The sequence below is a fragment of the Rhinatrema bivittatum genome, chromosome 8 (assembly GCF_901001135.1).
Source record: "Rhinatrema bivittatum chromosome 8, aRhiBiv1.1, whole genome shotgun sequence".
Classification (NCBI taxonomy): Eukaryota; Metazoa; Chordata; class Amphibia; order Gymnophiona; family Rhinatrematidae; genus Rhinatrema; species Rhinatrema bivittatum.
The window spans coordinates 75,608,216-75,629,612 of record NC_042622.1 but is presented as its reverse complement, the minus strand read 5'-3'; the positions used below and the strand labels follow the sequence as shown (position 1 = coordinate 75,629,612).

Genomic DNA, 21,397 nt, shown 5'->3' with positions numbered 1-21,397 from the left:
TGTAACGATTTCCAGGTGGCTGCCCTACAAATTTCCTGCGAGGATACCGAGCGAACCTCCGCCCAGGAAGCCGCCTGAGAACGTGTAGAATGCGCTACGATTCCGGGTGGGGGAGTCCGTCCCGCCCCAATGTAGGAAGCAGCAATGCCAGCCTTCAGCCATCTGGCAATGGTAGTCTTCGAGGCCTGAGACCCCTTCTTAGGACCGGCCCAGAGTACGAAGAGATGGTCAGAGGTCCGGAACTCATTTGTAGCCTCCAGATAGAGGCGCAGAGTGCGCTTGACATTCAAGAGACGGAGAGACTTCGGCTCTGAGGAAGAGAAGGATGGCAACTCCACCGTCTGGTTCACATGGAATGCAGAAACCACCTTCGGAAGGAAGGAGGGAACGGTGCGAAGTGAAACTCCAGAGTCGGAGAAACGGAGATAGGACTCTCTACACGACAGAGCCTGCAGCTCCGAGATGCGTCGAGCGGAACAGATGGTCACAAGAAATACAGTCTTGAGAGTGAGATCCTTTATCGTTGCGCTGCGCAGCGGCTCGAACGGTGGTCCCGACAGGGAGCGAAGCACAGGTTAAGACTCCAGGAGGGACAAGGGTCCCGTAACGGAGGACGCATATGCTTGACACCCTTGAGAAAACGAGCAATGTCAGGATGCTGTAGAAGAGAGCCCCCATCGCTCAACAGCGAACCAAGTGCGGCCACCTGAACCCGTAGTGAATTATAGGCGAGCCCTTTTTCCACCCCCGCCTGTAGAAACTGAAGGATCTGAGGTACAGAAGCCTTAGCGGGTCTCGTGGCCTGGGTGGTACACCACAGCTCGAACACCTTCCAGACTCGAACATAGGCCGATGTCTTTCGTGCCCGCAATAGCGTGGATACTACCGCCTCCGGGTAGCCCCGACGCCGGAGGCGGCGCCTCTCAAAAGCCAGGCTGCAAGACAGAAGAATTCTGCCTGCTCGAAAAATACCGGGCCCTGATGTAGGAGCTGGGGGAGGTGCCCCAGCCTGATTGGCCTGTCGATCACCAGTTGTAGCAGGTCCGCAAACCAGGGTCGCCTGGGCCATTCTGGGGCGACGAAAACCACGGTCCCCTGATGGCTTTCTATTCTGCGGAGCATCCTGCCCACCAGGGGCCATGGTGGAAAAGAAAGATATGGCGGCCACGGGAGGACCAGGGCATCCACTCCCTCCGCGCTCTCTCCGGCGACTGAAGAAGCGTGGAGCCTTGGCGTTGAGAGCGGACGCCATCAGATCCAAGTGGGGGGGCCCCCCACCGATGGACGAGAAGTTGCATTGCTTTGTCGGAGAGAGACCACTCTCCGGGTCCAGCAGTTGACGACTGAGGAAGTCCGCCTGGACGTTGTCCACACCGGCGACGTGCGAGGCCGCTAGCCGGACGAGATGACGCTCCGCCCATTGCATCAGCAGCGCCGCCTCGAGCGCGACCTGCGGGCTGCGCGTGCCTCCTTGTCGGTTGATGTAGACCACGGTGGTAGCGTTGTCCGATAGGATTCTGACTTCTCGGTTCCGAAGAAGCGGGAGGAAATGTCGCAGAGCTAGCCGGACCGCTCTGGTTTCCAGACGGTTGATTGACCACTTCGCCTCCACCGTGGACCACATCCCCTGCGTGGCGCTTCGATCGCAGACTGCACCCCAGCCTGCTAGACTGGCATAGGTGGTCACCACCACCCAATTTGGCAGATCGAGGGACATGCCACGGGCCAGGTTCGGCGGATCCAACCACCAGCCCAGACTGTCCCTGGCATTCTGTGGGAGCGGGAGAATCATCTGATAGTCCTGCAATACTGGTTTCCAATGGGAGAAGAGCGCCCACTGTAAGGTCCTGAGGTGCGCGAAAGCCCAAAGTACAAGGTCGATGGTGGACCCCATCACTCCCAGGAGTTGCAGGTAGTCCCAGGAGGTGGGCTCTGGTAACGCAGAGAACCGTCGTGTGTGATCCCGCAAGGATTGAGCTTTGTCCTGGCGCAGAAAAACTTTGCCCAGTAGGGTGTCGAAAGTTGCCCCCAAAAAAAACCCAAGCGTTGCGAGGGCATGAGGGAGCTCTTGGAGAAGTTCACTACCCATCCCAGGGAATGTAGAAACCGTACTACTCGAGTCACCGCTGAGCGTCCATGATCGAATGACTTCGCCCGGAGGAGCCAATCGTCCAGATAAGGATGAACTAGGATGCCCTCCTTCCGGAGAGCTGCCGCCACAACTACCATGATCTTGGTGAAGGTGTGCAGCGCCGGCGCCAATCCAAACGCGAGAGCCGTGAACTGAAAATGCTGGTCCAGAATTTTGAAACGAAGGAAACTGTGGTGGTCCGGGCGGATGGGAATGTGCAGGTAGGCCTCCGTTAAGTCCAGGGAGGCGAGGAACTCCCCCCGATGCACCGCCGCAATCACTGACCGGAGCGTTTCCATGCGGAACCGAACGACTCGAAGGGATTTGTTGACTTCCTTGAGGACTAGGATAGGCCGGAAGGAACCGTCCTTCTTTGGTACGACGAAATAGATGGAATAGTGGCCCGAGCCCACCTCTCCGAAGGGCACGGGCGCAGTAGCGCCTATCTCCCGGAGTCTGTCCAGAGTCAGCTGCACCGCTCCTCTCTTGAGGTCCGAGCCACAGGGGGAAAAGATGAACCTTCCCTGCGGGGGGCGGACAAATTCCAATGCGTAGCCGTGTTTTATGGTATCCAGGACCCACTGGTCCGAGGTGATCCGTGCCCACTCCGCTTAGAAATACGTTAGTCGGTCCCCAATCCTGGGGACAGGGGAGTGGGCGAGACTGGCATCATTGTGAAGACTTGGTATAGGGGTTCCCGTTCTGGGAGTAGTGCGTGCGGGCCGATGCCCGCGGAAGGCGCGCAACCAGGGCTGAGACCTGGGGGCGGATGGCCGGGAGCCCGTCTGTCTGTAGCCCCTGTAGCGCCGTTGCGCTCTGGCTCTGGTCCGAGAAGAAGAAAACGCTCTGGATGGTCGAAACCTATCCTCCGGCAGCCGATGAACAGCGTTCTCCCCCAGGGACTTGATGATCTGGTCCAAATCCTCCCCGAAGAGGAACTTGCCCCTGAAGGGAAGAGAGCCCAGACTGGACTTAGAGGACGTATCAGACGCCCAATTGCGTAGCCACAGTAGTCGTCGTGCTGCCACTACCGAAACCATGGATCTTGTGAGGACCCGAAAAAGGTCGTACGAGGCGTCCGCCCCATACGCCACTGCAGCTTCTAGCCGATCTGCCTGGGCAGCCTCATCGGACGGCAGGTTCTGAGACGTGAGGAGTTGTTGCACCCAAAGGAGACTAGCCCGCTGGGCAAGCGAACTGCACATCACCGCCCGCATACCCAGAGCGGAGACCTCGAAAACCCGCTTAAGGAAAACTTCCAACTTACGATCCTGTGTGTCCCGCAACGCCGCACCTCCCGTCACTGGGATAGTCGTCCTCTTCGTGACCGCCGACACTGCGGAGTCCACCTTTGGGACCTTGATGAGGTCCAGAAAATCTTCGGGGAGCGGGTACAGCTTTTCCATAGCCCGGCTGCTCTTCAGGGAGGCCTCCGGGGTGTCCCATTCCCTGGTGAGAAGTTGTAAAAACGAGTCATGAATGGGAAAAGCCCGAACCCTCGGCCGGAGTGCCGCCAGGACAGGATCTCCCTTCCTTGAAGAAGTGATGACAGCGGGAGCTACTGGGGCAGGCGGGTCTGGTGGCGGATCCAAATCTAATTCTTGGATGATCTGCGGGATGAGGTCGTCCAGCTCTTCCCTCTGGAAGAGGCGTAGGGTACGCGGATCATCCCCCTCCTGTGTGCCGTCCCCTTGTCCCCCGTCCGGGAGGTCAAGTCCATGTCCCGCTGGGTCTGGCACCGCCCCCACTGCCGCGGGCGTGGATCGGACCCGGGTAGGAAGGCGGGAGGCCCCCACTCCCGGAGGGTCGGGGGGGGCCGGCGTCGAGGGCGACATCCGAGGGATCTTAGGAGGGGGGGGGGTCCCACAGGTGCTTCCAGCCCCTGCAGATAAGCGGTATGCATGAGCAGGATAAACTCCGGAGAGAACCCCGGCCTGCTCGGGTGCGCTTCGGGGGCGGCGTGGTTCCTGCTCCCTGGCTCTGGGTGCTTGGTTCCTGCACCAAAATCGGGGGAACACCCCCGCTGGTAGAGTCCTCCAGGGATCCGTTCTCCCTCGTGGCCTCCAGGGATCCGTTCCCCCTCGTGGCCTGCGCCTCAGGGCGCTCAGAATGTAAAATGGCCGCTGTTCCCGCCAAAAATGGCGGAGTGGCCGGCCCGCACCGCCCGGGCAAAAAAGAGAAATCAGTCAGGGACTGTGAGGTACCTTCCCCCCCGGGAAGGCATCGTGCACAGATGCCCTCCCGGGAAATCCGGGACCCCGGGTCTCCGCAGGCCGCACAGCGGGACGGCCGCGGCATCGGGATCGCTGCAGGAGAAAAGAAAAAGCCACGGGGGGGGGGCCACGCGCACAAAGGTGCCGCTGCGGGGGGGCCCGGTCGGCCCGCACTGCCCGCTGTCTGAAAATAGAGGAGGGTGCCGCGGGGGGGCCTTCCTGGCCACACGACCCGCCCCAGACATCTTTCCCTAAATGGCTCAGCAGCCCATGAGGAGCTGTAAAATGGCCGCGGGTGAGGGAGTAAAGAGCGAAGAGGCCGGCTCCACCGGCTTTCGCGGGCACCGGGGGCTGAGCTGTGAAGGAAAAAACTACAAAGGAAAACAAACTTACCCCTGGCTGCAACGAGAAATAAACAGCAAGGCCGCAGAGAAGAGACAAGGAAGAGAAGCCACTCCCCAGAAGTTGAAAGAACTCTGCCTTTTTTTTTTTTTTTTAAACTTAATACAAACTTGATACAAACTTGATCCACAGAAAAAGACAACAACAAGCCATAATCAAGCAAGAAAGTGAAGGAAAAGGAGGGGAAGCCTGATTCCCCTACTCGCATCTGCTGGAGTCAGAAGATACTGAACTCCTGCAGAGGGGGTAGTAGTATATATGGATACGCCCCCTCAAAGCTTGTGCTGACTCCATCTGCTGGATTGGGGACATAACCCACTGTCTGGACTGATCCAGGTACGTACAGGGAAACTGTGAGGTTTTCCAAATCTTTTTCATTTATTACAACATTTTAATTTTTTTGAGAATCCAGTGATTGACAGCTCGGGTTCCTGCCACAATTCCCTTTGTAAATGTCAGCAATCAGCTCTACCGCTTCTAGTGTAGAGTCATCACAGCACAAACAGCTTACTGCTGTCTACAATTAGACAATCAGGTTTGGTAATAGCAAATGTCTATTTTAAGTCACAATCTCTGACCTTAGTTCTTCAGAATCAGTTTTTTCGGTTTTAACATCAGTAGCTATGCAGTACATGATGCAGTCATTACCACTATGTTTTGAGTATATAGAAACATAGAAAATGACAGCAGAAAAGGACCAAACAGTCCATCCAGTCTTCCCAGCAAGTTTATGGTAGCATCTGCTCCACCACACACGTCACCCCCTTACTTAGTTTCCCAAACCGTCAAAGTCAGGGCCTTTGTTGGTTCCTGACTGAGTCCAATTGCCGTTGAAGCAAAGAGCAATGTTGGAGTTGCATCAAAAGTAGTCAGGGCCCTTGATGGTTGCTCTCTGAGTCCAATTCTGTCTGAGTACAATTCTGGTCGCCGCATCTCAAAAAAGATATAATTGCGATGGAGAAGGTACAGAGAAGGGCGACCAAAATGATTAAGGGAATAGAACAGCTCCCCTATGAGGAAAGACTAAAGAGGTTAGGACTTTTCAGCTTGGAGAGGGGGGATATGACACACTGTCTTGCAGATTTGATTATGTCCTAAGTGTTCTTTGCGTTCTGCCATTCAAACTATGCTTGAAGTGCCATCTTCTTATTCTTATCGTCTTCAAGAAACAAGAAATCAGGCCTTTTCTATTGTGGGTGTGTCTTTATGGAGCATATTTACCACATCATTTCAGAAAGGAGAGAGACTACTTAAGGTTCAGGAAACAATTGAAAGCCTTTTTATTTGTACAGGATTTTCTTGATTCAGTCTTATGTAAATTCATTAACATTACTTTTTCATTTATATTCTTTTTATGTTGAATATGTATGTTTTATTGTAAGCTGTGTCAAACTATTGTATTGCAGGGTGCAGGGTACAAGAATAAATAAATAAATACTCATGAGATGCATTCACAGGCACCACCTACATTGCATATAAAGGCATCTCAAGCATAGTCATTCTGGCTATCCTGAAAAATCAGACTGACATTTAAGCACCAGAGTTGCCTGCCCTGTAATGCTGTTTTGTTCTGAGTTTATTGGCTTATTGTACTTGGTTTTATTTTCAATGAAGAATTTGCTAACTTAAAAAATAGTGTTCAACAGCTGTATTTTGCATCTCCATACCACTTAAAGATTGCGAAAAGTCATGTAACCAAACATACTGTAGGGCGATATACTATGTTTTACCACTCAAAGCACCAAATATGAATCATAACCAAGAAATATGCAGTCAAATACAGACAGGCCCCAAAAGACTCTGTCTCAGTGGAAGAAGAAGAAACCTTGCCCTGATGAGAACTTATGAAGGATATGGGTATCTAGTTCTGCCTATTTGTAAGTGCCTGTTTAAATAAAAAAGTAGACAGAGACAAAGCTTATTAGCAGGAGTCAGCGACCGGCCAAGCAGGTCCAGAGGATAGAATGACCCTCATGCTTAGAAGAGAGGAGGGCAATCTGAGACAGAGAAAAACACCCTGGCATAACAGCTTGGCATACAGGCATCTGTTTGCCCCTCCCTGAAGAAATGGAGAGGGGGAAAGACCCTCCACGTGATTATGCATATTTATCAGCTGGAAAGTATAAGACAGGGGGGAAAATAAGGAGAAAAAAAGAAAACCCCGAGAGAGACTCTGAAGGCGAAAGCAGAAGCGTGGCCCAGAAAAAAAGAGTAAACCCCCAGCTATTGAGAAGACTAGGTGTGATCAGGAGGCCGGAGAGAGAGGAGATGCCCTGATGAGAGTCGGTAGTGAGCAATCTGAGGCGACAGAGAGCTGAGAGCAGCCTGACAGCTCTGCCAGTACAGGAAGGGACCAGAAGCAAGCCCCCAAACAGCTGGTAGCTCTGCCAGAACCCGTCCCAGAGTAAAGTCTCCTCACCTGCCCACATTCTCCAGCTCTACAGTTGGAGTCTGCTCCAGAGGTAAACAGGAGAGATCACCTGAAGTTGGGACCAGGGGTAAGTGAGTTAGCCATAAGTATTAATAGATTAAGCAGGCTAAGGTTTATGGCATGTGTGAACCCACCCATGGTACAGAACTTTCTTTAGGGTAAACTGGTGCTTAGCAGCCAGGATGTTAGAGACAGGAATGGTTATCTTCTAAATGCTATATCTGATAAATTATGTCTATTTCTGAGCTTAGGATCGTGAAGTAAAATGGGAGGGAAACTGAAAGTGTCCTGTAGCAGACAGGTCCCCTCACTCCTAAACTTGCTTACAATACCTTTGAACTTAACTGCATGAACTAGTATACAATGTTATCATAAATCATTTACCTGTGCAATTTGTTTTAACAACCACTACTTACCTGCTGTAATTAGAAGGCAGCAGCGTGAATCAAGGATACGCTCACATAAAGAGTCTGCTGAGAATCCTGCAAACTGACAAAAAAATAAAAAACAAGCCTCAATGAATTTCAATTAAGTACAATTAAGAGTTTAACATTTGCAGTACTGTTATTGTACTTTTTCATTTTCATTTTTATTTCCAAATCTGGATACACAGAACTTTTGACATTCACGTATTAAAGCACAACTGCTCCCTCCCCTTGGAAAATTTTGACTATAGCTGCATTATCAAAATGCCTATATATGAAGATGTTTAAATCAAAATATTTATAATTAAGAAATCTCCCCCTACTTACTTCTATGATTATGGGACCTGATTCAGTTGTATCTCCTTAAAGTTTGGTATAGCATATAGTTCACTTGCTCTCATGCCATTAGGTATTTACAGCCCTTTCTTCTGGGGTGTGTGTGTGGGGGGGGGGTGGGGGGTCAAACTACCATGCCACATCCAGTCGTCTCTTTAATCCTGCCATTAACCAAGCCCAATCCACATGAAGTCATCCAGTCAAGGTCAGCCATCTCCATATTCTAGCTTGCTTTTCATGTCCCCTTGTTCCTGAATCATCTATTTTGTTAAACTGAAGCCTCCAAGCTTATCTCTATCCTTTTCCTCCATTGCCAAATTCAAACTCTGCATTTTTATTTATTGCACCATGTACAGAGCCTTCCTTAGCTCATGCAAAATGCGCTCTCTGGCCATATTCAAGGTCTACCTAAAAATATATCTTTTTGAGGTTGCTCTTAAATATTAAATCCCGAAATCTATTTCTACTGTGTGCTGTGACTAGACTGTAAGCTCCATAAAGCAGGGACTTCCTTCTATGTGTATCTATACAGCGCTGAATATGTCTAGTACTGCTATAGAAATAACAGCAGTAGTAATACAAGTTAACCTCTGCCATCATTGGGCCTGAAGATTGCTGGCAGGGCCCTCATTTTGCCTCCACTTTTCTTGTTAAAGCACTGAGATCAAATGGCTTTCCCCTGGTCTTTGCCAGGCCTAAGGTCTGCTATTAATGTTTACCCCCTCACCTGCTTAATATCGATATAAAAAATGAACTAGTGCCTCAGATCAACACTCCACTCAACTATCTTGCTTGCTACAACATTTACATCCCCATCCTAGTCCCCATCCCTGTTACCTTTAGAGACTAGCCAGTCACTCTGAATAAGGAGTGTGTGCAACTATAGTCCAATCCATTTTGGTTCATAGTTGCACACAACTCCATATGCATGTTGAGCCATACAAAGTGGAAGCTAGAACCATGTGATACTTGTTGCAGTTTGAAAGTGCAGGTCAAGTTGCTCAGAGAAGAATACCTGCAATTGGTTGATAAACTGAACATTCTTTAACTGGATAGTACCGCTAGATACTGACTTCACCAAGCTTGTATCTGAATAAGAAAACAGGTGGTTTCCAGCACATAGTCATCCATGTGAGATCTGTGCTAATATACTAGCTCAGAGAAGGAAACAAGGGCAGATGAAGAGAGGATGGACGAGGCAAGGCTGCTAAAGCGAAGTTGCTTGTAAGGCTGAGGCAACGTACAGAAATGCTGAACACCACATACTATGGCTAGGCAGGAAACCCGTTGCAAAGGCAGGTTGCTGAAGTTGTGGCTGGGTTTAAACTCAGCCGTGTGATGTCATTATGCAGCGCCAGAGTGAGTTTTCCTACAGCAGGGTCTATAAGGTGTATGTGATTGTGCGCCTAAAGCCAACACGCTGAGGAAGAGAGAGGAGCGTTGAGGCAGCATCCCTGCTGCGTGGTGCTTCCATGTGGCTTCCGGGGCCCTGGCAGTGAGTACGGTCATCTCAGGCCTACCCTGCAACTAGCCAAAGTGACACTGCAAAGGAATTAGGGTCACTTTTTTGAAATTTACTAGGATTCCCAATGATTATTGGAGTTGAATGGACTTCTAAAGGAAGGTCAGCATTTCTTCCTGGGACGTCTCATTCACCAACTAGTCGTCCAGGTAAGGGAAGGCATGGATGTCCTGAGACAGAGGTGCGCTGCTGCTACTACTGCTAGGCATTTGGCAAAGACTTTTGATGCCACTGATAGATCGAAGGAGAGCACTTGGCACTGGTAGTGAGACGATTCCACCACAAAGCATGGATAATGCCAGTGGGAGTGGTGGATGGGTATGTGTACATAGGCGACTTTCAGATCCAGGGCACACATCCACTCCATTTGAATGAAGGAAAGAATTGTGTAGAGGGAATTCATTTTGAATCTCTCCCAAAGTAGCTTCTTGTTCAGACTTCTTAAATTCAGGATGGGTCTCAATCCCTCAGATTTCTTGGTGATAAGGAAATATCAGGAGTAGAACCCCTGATTATGTTGATTGGGTGGGACAGGTTTTATTGTCTGCTGAGTGAGAAGTGACTTCAACTCCAAGTGAAGTTGTGTTAAGACAGATCCAGATTGAAGAATGAGCAATGAGGTGGTCTGGGAAGCCGGGAGAAACCTACATGGTAACCTAAAAACTCAATGCCATTCCTCCAGATAGAGACACATTCTCCCCCCTTTCAAAACGAATGAGTGCTGGATTAGTAAACTGGTCCAAACCTTAGTCCAGCTTTGGGCTAGAACTGTTGTGTTGTTTTTGGATGGTGTCATTCATGCTGCCAGCTCCAAGCTGGATGTTGCTGCAGAAACAGAGGCGGAACCATCAGCCTAAGCCTGAAGTCCCAGGAGTAGGCTTTCCAGAATCTTTTTCTTGATCCAGTGACTAAAATTAACCTCCTCCCCTGGAGGACATGCCGCAGGAAAGCTTTTTATACAAATATTAGTACAATAACATGGCACTGTCCACTCTGGAGAAAGGTGCCACAGCAATACCACTGAAGCACATCTTCTGGGTGAACAAGGATCAATAAAGATGCTGTTGGAAGGCCTGCTCCTGATACTCCGGACCTAGGCCTTGAGTCTGGGTCCTGGCAACAGGATGCAAACTAGGCCTGGCAACAGTACACGGCCTAGGCCTGGGTCTCGGTGACTGCACCCAGCCTCAGCCAAGCCCCAGCATCAGGCTTGGGTTTAGGCCTGGTTCTCTGAAATGTGACTCTCCCTCAGCCAGGGTCCATCATCAGACCCGGGTCTAGGCCCTGGGCCTCGGTGACCAAAACATGACCTCAGGCTGGGCTCTATCATCAGAACCGGGCCTAGGCCTCAGTGACTGCAACCTGGCCTTGGGCTGGACTAGGCCTAGGCCTTGGCGATGGACCCCAATTTTAGGTCTGGGCCTCAGCAACAGTACCCAGCCTCAGGACTGGGGCCTGGCCTGTTTCGCTTCTACGGTGAAGCCAATGGGGCCTTCCCCCACTGATTTCAAAGTAAAATGAAAAATAAATATAATGAATGAATATTTTTTTCTGTTCTAAAACTAATGACATGAACTGAGGTGCTTGCAAAACAAACCAACATAAACTTTTCCCCTCTGCATATCCCTATTAAGTTTCTATGTTTAGGGAAAGTACCTAAACAAACAATTATTAGCCAGATGCACTTGGGGAAAGCCACAACTAATCACTGGGTATGAACAACAAAGAATTAGTTCTTTGGGATCTGCCGGGTACTTCCTAGTGACCCGGATTGGCCACTGTCAGAGTCAGATTGCTGGGCTTGATGACCTTTGGCCTGAACCAGCACGGCACTTAAAGTTTACTAACTGCAATCAGTTCATTATCTTTCACCACGGTGGCTCCTAGGCCAATGATTTTGTTAGCCTATAAGCATATTCACACAGATCTTTTCACTCTTTTACTATCTTGTTTTCCATTTCCTACTTTTGTGAATTTATCCATCAGCAATCCTACTTTTCCATTGTATGCCTTCCATTATTATACAGATGACTTTGGACTTTTATTCAGGATGAAATACATCCTCTGTCCTGCCAATGCCAACCTAGAAATTGCACCAGTCCCCACACCAGCTTCACATTCAAATATACGCAGACTTACATACATACATGCAACTTCAGTTTCACACAGAGTCTAAGAAACCATATTTTAGAGGTAAAATCAGTCCATTTTACTGTTAATTGAAATGAAACAATCTAGTATATAATTTCACAGTAGTTCATGTAGACACCTGAATATGCAAAGCTTCAACTACAGGTATGCAATGCTGCCTCATACAAATTCAAACATAAAACTTCATCCACATACATGAAGCTTCTGTATCATACATCTGTACACAAACAGAAATATGCACACACAAAACAATTGCAGTCTCACACCCATAAACTTCTCCCAAATCTTACTTACCACAATGGAATGAATAGCTCCTATCCTGGCACAGGCAAGCATGGCTACTACTAGCTCAATGATCATTGGCATGTAAATAGAAATTCTGTCTCCTTTCTTAACACCTGGTAGAAAGAAAAATAATGAAGTGCTGCACTGAGTGGGTTATACAAAGACTACATATGACACAAAGTTAAGGGTGTTTTCTTTAACAGCAGAGCAAAGACATAACTCTCTGGTGCAAAGGGAAATAGCTCATTAGATCATAGTCAACTGGCAGCCCTCACAAATTTCTATGCCCAACTCACTTCAGGCTTTAACTCTGCAATGGCTCCCCATAACATATCAAATAGATTTTAAGTTGCTAGGTTAATTTTTTGAATATTGCATAAATTTTCCCTTCAATATTTGGGCAATATTATGTTTGTTTTTACCAACCCTCATGGTCTTTGCGTTCAGGACAACATCTGCTCAAGGTTCCTGTTTTCAAGCTGGTGGAAACAAAATAAAGAACTTTTTTCCTGTGTTGGTCCCCCACGTCTGGAATTCATTACCATCTGCTATTAAATCATAGCCTTTCAGAAAATGTGTAAAGTGCAGTTGTTCATACATGCCTTTGAATGACTTGACTGTCTATATTTTGTATTTAATTATATTATGTCTTGCCTGTGTTTATCACCTTTGTAAACTGTTTGTAGTCTAAATTGGGAGAGGTAGTCAAATTTGATAATAAATAAAAAATAAATGATAGGAAGTGGCTCACCATTACACCTTGTGGAAATTAGAAGGATCTAACAGGTTTAAGGCCAATGTATTTTAGATATCATAACAGGCCTAACATTGGAAACTGTGTGGTAGCTTATAGGCCAATGCGTAAAAAAATTGCTTAAGGTAGCACCTTACAGAAGTAAACTATATGGAAAACTGAAAGTAATGTGGCAGCAGTGTCCTATGGAAAGGTGAAAGGGTAATGAAGAAATATGGAGATATGAAAATTCTAAGACCATCTCATGCCAATCTTATGCCAAAATTGCTTGTATCTTGATAAAGTTATCTACTTCAGGAGTTTAAAATGCTATGCAGTGCAGATTGATAGGCGGTAGTAAGATAATGAGCTAATAAAATATGTATGATTTAGCTATGAAAGAGAAAGGGATTATTCTTCATGTAATGTGATTAGGCTTATATAATAAAAGTGATAGGCATAATCATCATGTTCAACCTATTATGTAGATTAATTGGCTTTTGATAAAACAGTATAAATAATTGACATGTTCCTGTTTTGAACAGAACTGCTTTAGATTTTTGTGGTTCTTACTGTGCACGATTAATAAATAAAGAAAGTGGAACTTCTAAGTGTAGGAACCTTGGGCATTGGCTCATTTTTCAGCCTTGTTCTGTCCCCAGCAGTGGGTACATGTTTGTATCTGTATATATATATATATATTGTAGTTTAACTGTGTTTAGTGCAGTCCTCCCTTCTGAGGATTTTTAATACTGAAACACTGTTTGTAACCCATGATAAAAATCTGTGAGCCCTTGCCTTTAAGAGAAGCTCCCTCCCCCCTCCACTTTCTCTCACCATCGGAAGAACTTGAATCCCCCTCAATCTAACTTGACTTCTTCCTAGGTGTCTTATAGGTTCAAAGGACTGCCCTTCATGCTCCCCCTGTGTTACATGGTTCTCAGGCTCGCTGCCATTGGACCCTGTCCCCTGCCTTCGAGCTTGTGGAGGCGTTTCCTTTAGCAGCTCTCGACGAGCGTTCAGTTTTACTCCATGCTTGCTTCTGAGCCAGCAGCACTCTGTAATACCCCCTGAAACGGATCGGGTTTTTTACCTTCTCTCTTACTGCCTTCTTCTAAGGACTAAATCAGCCTCATATTCTCATGCTTCCTACCTCTACCATAAACCAACTCCTGCAAACAAGAGACTCTCACCTCATCTCCAGTTACCAAAGATCCTTGCCTAGGGGCTCAAATTTGAAATGCAACAATTGTAAGTAGAATTTACCTGTACAATAAATAATTTCAAACTTACAGAATCTTTGTCTTTAGGACTGATTGGAGAGAAAGTTTATCTGCCTCGATAGCAAAACACGGATGTTTACCTGATCCAGAACAAGTCTAATACAAGAGTAAAAGAACAAACCACGAAAGTCTATAAAATAGATTTTCGACATCCTCCTCTTCCTCTTGCATGGTATGATCTCCCCAGATAGAAAGAGAGGAAAAACTGGTGGTCATATAGGAAGATTGGGAGTTTATCTAATCTATCTTTATTAACACCCATACTGGCTTGTCTGAAATGAAGATTATGGCCTCTGTCCATATGTAATATGGTGAGGGACTCCCTTTTAAAAACTATTTTCATAGTTGCTCCAGGATGACATCTTTTGTAGTTAGAGAACTTACTGAAGATAAATTTAATTTAGTCACAAGAGCTACCTCTGCCTTCAGATCCAAGGATTTATATTTTACTATATCTTCCCTTTTTGCAAACAGATAAAGAATCTTATCGATTAGTACTAGCATAACGTAGAACGATTCTAGCCAACTGAATAAAGCACACTTCTCCTTTGTTGAATGATCAGTTTGCAAAAGTTGGAAGATTGATTAAAATAGAGATCTTATAGGCCAAAATCAGGGCAGTTTGACACCGGTGTGAAAGTTATGGTCCCCACTCCTAAAATATATTGGAACACATAGGGCAGTTTTAGCTGATTGAACCTAATTGGGTTTTTTCCAGTCCATCTCTAAGCACTCTCTTACTAAGGGAAGAATAAAGGGGAAAGGTTGATATAATTGGGTGCGCAATTGGAGTGTGTCTTCCTGTTGGTAACTTATCTTGCTTAAAATTTTTTAATTTGTCAAATTATGGTACATTTGTTAAACAGAAATAGTCTGCCCGGATAATTTCACAACCTAACCAGCGATATTCTTGACTCGATTTAGTATGGTACAGTTGAAAAACTGGATAACAAGTAGTGTGAGATCTGTTCTGGCACATGTCCAAATATTCCATTTAGAGAAGTGAATTCCTAGGTACAGTGAATTGTGCTTGTTCTAAGCCCATGTTATAACAAATTAAAAAAATGTATTTGATATTTTGATTAACAGAGCACATACTGCAAAAAAAAAAAAAAAAAGCATAAAAGATATGTAGAAAGTTCAACATTAGTAGACAAATTTGATTAATATGTGTTTATGAGTTCTGCAATTAGGAATGAATTGCAAAAATGTTACCTTGTTCCCGAAGTACATTGGCAAACTGGCAGACTTTAAGCAGTAACTCACTATAGGTTATCTTCATGGTATTTCCAGGCTCATTACCTTCCCTGAAAAAACAAACAACTTTATTAAAATTCTCAAACTGCAGAAATCGTGTCCTTTCAGTAACAAACAACTTCATCAAAGTCAGCACAACTGCATGAGGTCAATAGGCATGAAACAACATAATACATGATGGAAGAAAAAGATAGATTGGTCTAGTCACTCTGCGCAGTTATTCCTGTCCACAGTACAAATATATATATCAGTTACCCAGCTGTAATGCCATAGTACCATAGTAAATGATGGCAGATAAAGACCAAAATGGCCTATCCACTCTGCCCAGTTGGGATTCATTCTCTTTTGGTTGATGTGCATATAAAACCTCCAACACCAACTTTCTCCTTGGGTCTTCCACCCAGACTCACAGTCCTCTTCTAATCTCTTCCAAGCAAGGCTAGTCCATCACAGTCATCACCCTGTGAGCCTCCCCCTGCTTTCTTTGAGCTCTGATGAAGTCATACCACTGCTGTTTGGGGTCGTAACTATCCTTCCATACAGATTATATAAGAACATAAGAAAGCCATAAAGGGTCATTAAGTCCAGCATCCTGTCTGATAGCAGCCAATCGAGGTCACAAATACCTAGCAGACTCCCAAAGAAGAGATCCAATCCTGCTCACAACCAAGAATAAGCAGTAGCTTTCCCAGGTCTATATGGCTAATAATGGAATTTGTCTAACACTCTTTTTAAACCCAGCTGCACAGCTTTCACCAAATCCTCTGGCAACAAATTCCACAGTTTATTTGTGCACTAAGTAAAACATTATTTTCTCCAATGTGTTTTAAATGTGCCGCCTATTAGTTTCATGGAGTGTCCTTTAGTCCTAGGACTACTGGAAAGGGTAAATAACTATTCCCTATTTACCCATTTCACCCACCTCATTATTTTGTCAACTTCTATCATATTTATTTCTAAAATGTATATGTCGCCTATTCACAGCCCTAGGCAGCTTACAAAGTCAACCTACATAAAATATAACAAGAATAAAACATTAAAACTAGAGGACATAAAATATCATCCTGTACAAATTAGCCAAGATCACTGCCAACAAAACAAGATAAACTCTGCTGTGGAAATTTGGGAAGAGACTTAGGAAAAAGCCTATACAGGTTTTTATCTGTGTAGTGCTCCTCTACACAAGATAAGTTCAGGTAAGTAATTTTAAACTCTAGGCTAAGCATAAGCCCTAATACGACTTTTTCCACAGGCATAAATTAGAAGAAAGTACTGACAAGCATTCATAAGACTGACTATGTATGTCAAGAGAAACCATAATCAGTTTTAAATATTCATACTGAATTTCTAAAGTCACATAAATATTTTTCATCTTGCAAACACAGGAAACACTAATGTAACTGTCCAACACATGTCAAACATCTATTTATATTCCAATGGACAACATTATCTTAAAATAGATTCTACATAGGATGTATCTGAAGTCAATGAGAATCCAAGAACATTCCATCAGCAAGGACAATAAAATAGGATAATACCTTTTCCAGAGCTTAAAAGTTTAAACTCTTTGTTGATTTTATTGAAAGGCAAAGTATGGGGCACTAATCCCTCCAGGTTAAATTTCTTTGCCACGTAATCAGAAACTAGCTTAGGGACTTAGTCCTTGCTCTTCCAGCCTCCAAAGAATGCTCCCTTTCCATATGCAATCTGTGAAAAGCAGCATAGGACTGAAAGAAATCCTTGCTCCTGCAGGCACTCCAAATGATCATATTGGTTCTATAGCCTATGTGTCAGGCCTCCAGGGCAGCTTTCATGATGTCATGGTTTCCAATGCACTCAAAGGAATAGACCACACCATCATCACTGGTCATTCCAACCAGCACGCCCTGAAGACCGATATATTGAGTAGCTCCATACTACTTTGCTAATGTTAACACCAATGACTGAAGTAGTCCCAGCTGCTTTACAGCCAATGACAACCGACAGACAGACTTCTCCCAAACTAAACAGCACAAGTAAAATGAGGTTCCACTTTGGCAGCGTTGATAGCAGCCCTATAACCAGTGGAAAATCCAGAGTCAAAAAGGCAAGCTATATCTAGGGGGATCTCAGCCTCAATTTTCACAATGGCATCATTTTATTTATTTATTTATTTTTATATACCGACATTCGATCTCAATTGAGATATCACACCGGTTTACATTCAGGTACTGTAGGTATTTCTCTATCCCCAGATGGCTTACAATCTAAGTTTTTGTACCTGAGGCAATGTAGGGTAAAGTGACTTGCCCAAGGTCACAAGGAGCGACAGCATATCTGGCACACTGATGTATTCAGAGAAGGTGCTGGTCCATAGGAAGTGGTGAACTTGCAGCCCTTTACAGGCAAGCCTGCTCATCTTGTCAGGCATTAGATTCTGAGATTCCTGCAAATGAGACTTGAAGCAACAGTTGGTCTTTGAAAAACTGCAGGATGCAGTGGTTTTAAGTCATTCTGCCAACACTTTCAACAATTTCAGTTGCCTTGTGGCCCGGGATCACTGGGAAATAAGAACATAAGAAATTGCCATGCTGGGTCAGACCAAGGGTCCATCAAGCCCAGCATCCTGTTTCCAACAAGAGGCCAAACCAGGCCACAAGAACCTGGCAATGTCTTCCATAATTCCTTCCAACGCATGATCATCTGTCCAACAAATTCCAATGGCCAAAACCTTAACACAACCTTAATGAGCCTTTGGGGGCACAACCTCTACTTCCTCAGACAGTATCTTACTGAGACCCCAGACAACTTCTGCCCTGTACGTAATGACTTTCCCCAGAGGTTTCCATGATTCTCTTCTTTCCCACGTGACCAGTCACAAAACTTCAGCAGTGATTGCAGAGGCGGCCCTATCCTCTGTCATCTCTTTTCCAGGCTGAAGATCCCTAACCTGCTTAGCCTTTCCTCACAGGGGAGTAATTCCATCTCCTTTATCATTTTGGTTGCCCTGCTCTGTACCTTTTCTATGTCTGCTATGTCTTTTTTCAGATGGGGTGACCAGAACTGCATACAATACTAAAGGTGCAGTTGCATACAAAGGCATTATGATATCCTGATTTATTTTCCATTCCTTTCCTAATACCGCCAAGAGACAGCTGTGTACCAATGCTGTCTGATCTGGCTCCCTACTGCTTTCCCAAGAAGGAGCTGCCTGATATAGCTTTGGCCTTTGCTGCGGTCACCAGTGGGATGCCTTGCGCAGCTGGTTTGGGGGAGAGTGCATGGTGTATAAGTCACAAAACTGGAGCTAGTCTCATTGCTGACTGCAGAGTGTGGTTCCTAGTCAGGTTGGGAGGGGGGGGGGAGGGGCGGGAATGGAGCTGCAAAGAAGCAACTGGGAAGTCAGCTCTTGAATCTGGGAAGGGAGTACCGGTGAGTCTGCTGTGCACAGAAGAATCCCCAGAGGCTGTGTTCATGTGCTCAGCTGAAAGCACCATTTCTGGTGGTGGTGGTGGTGGGTTTGCTCTTTCCCTCTCCTGTAGAATTTTATGCACTCTGCTATAAATCAGCTCATTTCCCATGATAATTTGATTCTCTACTGAAAACCTGAGAAAGGTGATTTTCTTGAAAATAGCCTTTATTTTACTTTTTGGCTGCATAACTTTTTGTTCCTGCTAAAGTTCTCTCCTCCTTGTGATAGGCTGCCTTTCTTGGTTCTCACAGGTATTCTCACTGGTATTGCTGTAGATAATGCAGTAATAACTAAGAAGAACAGCTACGCAGCTGTTCTCTCCAAGATTAGCAGATTTTCAAAGGGGCAATCTGACGTTTTCTTTCAGAGATGTCTCCTGAATCAGATGATCCAGTTATATAATCTGACTTAGCTGCTCTTATCAGAGAATTTCAGCTGCTGGGAACTGAAACAGCAGATTCTACAACTGTCCTGCAAGTGGCGGTGAAGAGTTTAAAGGAGCTAGTTGAACAATCTGAAGTGCATTTAAGAGAACAGATAGCATAAGCACAGCACATTTCTATGCTATCTGTACCAGAAGATCTGAGGGTGGCCAAAGTGACACCAGTTTTTAAAATGGGCTTCAGGAATGATCCGGGAAATTATTGACTGGTAAGCCTGACATCAATGCCAGGAAAAATAGCTGAAGCTATATTCTTAAAAAACAAAAAATTGTTGACACATAAACATAGTTTAATGAAGGGAGTCAACATGGGTTTTACAAAGCGAAGACTTTCCTTACCAACTTACTAGACTGTTTTGAAGGTGTAAAACATGTGGACAAAGATGACCTGACTGCTAAATGCCTTCTGAAAATCCAAATAAGTTATATCAAAGTCCCTCATGAGAAGTCCTCAGGAAACTAGGTCACGGGATTGGAGGCAGTATCCTACTGGGGACCGGTAACTGGATAAAACAGGAAACAGAGGATAGGACTAAATGGTCAGTTTTCCAAACGGAGAAAAAATGTCATTAGTGGAGTGCCCCAGGTGTCTATATTGGGACCTGTGCTATTTAGCATATTCATAAATAATCTGGAGAAAGGAACACGTGAAGAGACCACATTTTCAGATATTGAGTCATTAAAACAGCAGCAGATTGTGAAGAACTACATAAGGACTGCGAGACTAGGAAGCTAGGCTTCTAAATGACAGATGCAATGTAATGTGGATAAGTACAAAGGATTGTGCATAGGGAAAAATAATCCTAACTACAGGTACATGATGCAGAGTTCTGTTTTAGAAGTCACCACCCAAGAAAAGGACCTCTCAGTCCTTGTGGACAATGCCTTGAAATCTTCAACTCAGTGTGCGGCGGCAGTCAAAAAGCCAAATAGAATGTTAGGAATTATTTGGAAAGGAATACTGAACAAACTGAGAATATCATAATGCCACTGTATAGATCCATGATGCGACCACACTTCAAGTATTGTGTGCAGTTCTGATCACCCCATCTCAAAAAAAAAAAAAAAAAAAAAAGCGGACATAAAAGGTACAGAGAAGGGCAACAAAAATAATAAAGTGGATAGAAAAGCTTCCTTATAGAGAAAAACTAAACAAATAGAGCTCTTTAGTTTGAAAGAGATAACAGAGGGGTGGAATAGGTAAATAGGGAATGGTTATTTATCCTTTCAAACAGTAGGACTAAGGGACACTCCATGAAACTAGCAACTGGTAGGTTTAAAACAAATTGTAGGAATTATTTTTCTCCCTCAGCACACGATCAAGCTATGGAATCTGTTGCCAGAGGACGTGGTCAAGGTTCAAAAGAGGAGCTCCTGAATGAAAAGACTATAAACAATTATTAGCTAGATGGTCTTGGGAAAGCCAGTGCTTATACTTAGGAGTGAGATACAAGAAATAGATCAACTATTTGGGATCTAATGAGTACTTGTGACCGAAATTGGCCAATATCAGAGATTGCATGCTGAGCTCAAAGGATCTTGGTCTGACCCAGCATGGCACTTCTTATATTAAGTCCCGGCAGCAAAAGTGAATTTTCTTGAAAAACAAGAGGACCTTAAGGACAAGCAGCAAAGATCCAAATATTCAAAAAATTATCAGAGAAGGAGGTTAGACCAGCAGGCTATGAACCAGGGAAGCCACAGTTCCAATTCCACTGCCCTTGTGAGGCAACAGAAGGGCAGTCACTTCATCTTCCATTGCCTCAGGTACAAAAAACTTAGATTATGCGCCCTCTGGGGACAGGGAAATACCTACAGTACCTAAATGCAATCCACTTTGAAATGGCTGAAAGGCAGAATATGAATCTAGAAATAATAAAAACAAATAAAAATACTGTGGTTGGTAAAGAGACTCACCCTGTATTGAAGATTGAGAGCACACATGTATTCAAAGGGGCTGAAATTCCAAAAGTAGAGAGCCCAGGCCAATCACCGCATGCTTCCTAAGCAGTTTTTGTTCACTAGAGCTTGTGGTGAATTTAAGTATAAAGAATGCCCATTAAGATATATTCTACTTGTCTAAGACCACACTGGAAAACTGAGAAAGCTTTCAATCACTCACCTCTTGGTTTCTAAGTAAGCAGATCAGATACAGATGGGGATACTATGTATAAGAAAAATCCAATGAGAGAGGGTAACATAGTAAAGATGGCAGACAAAGACTAAATGGTCAATCTAGTCTGCCCAGCAAGTTATCATAGTAACTGCCGTACCATATAGGTTACCCCCTTGCCTTCTGGTAAGGGTAGTAACTGCTGCTTCTTGCAAGTTACCC

At 45.2% G+C, this 21,397-nt stretch overlaps 1 protein-coding gene across 2 annotated transcripts in view; it reads right to left on the bottom strand.

Annotated features, from left to right (window-relative positions):
• The window catches only part of ACSS2 (acyl-CoA synthetase short chain family member 2), a 196,116-nt gene that overhangs the window by 149,366 nt on the left and 25,353 nt on the right, over window positions 1-21,397 (bottom strand). For both annotated transcript variants that reach the window (XM_029611497.1, XM_029611496.1), the window contains exons 3-5: window positions 15,128-15,219; window positions 11,906-12,009; window positions 7,594-7,666 (exon numbers count right to left, since the gene is read on the bottom strand). In XM_029611497.1, coding sequence (XP_029467357.1) covers window positions 7,594-7,666; window positions 11,906-12,009; window positions 15,128-15,219 — 269 coding nt within the window. The remainder of the gene's footprint in view (window positions 1-7,593; window positions 7,667-11,905; window positions 12,010-15,127; window positions 15,220-21,397) is intronic.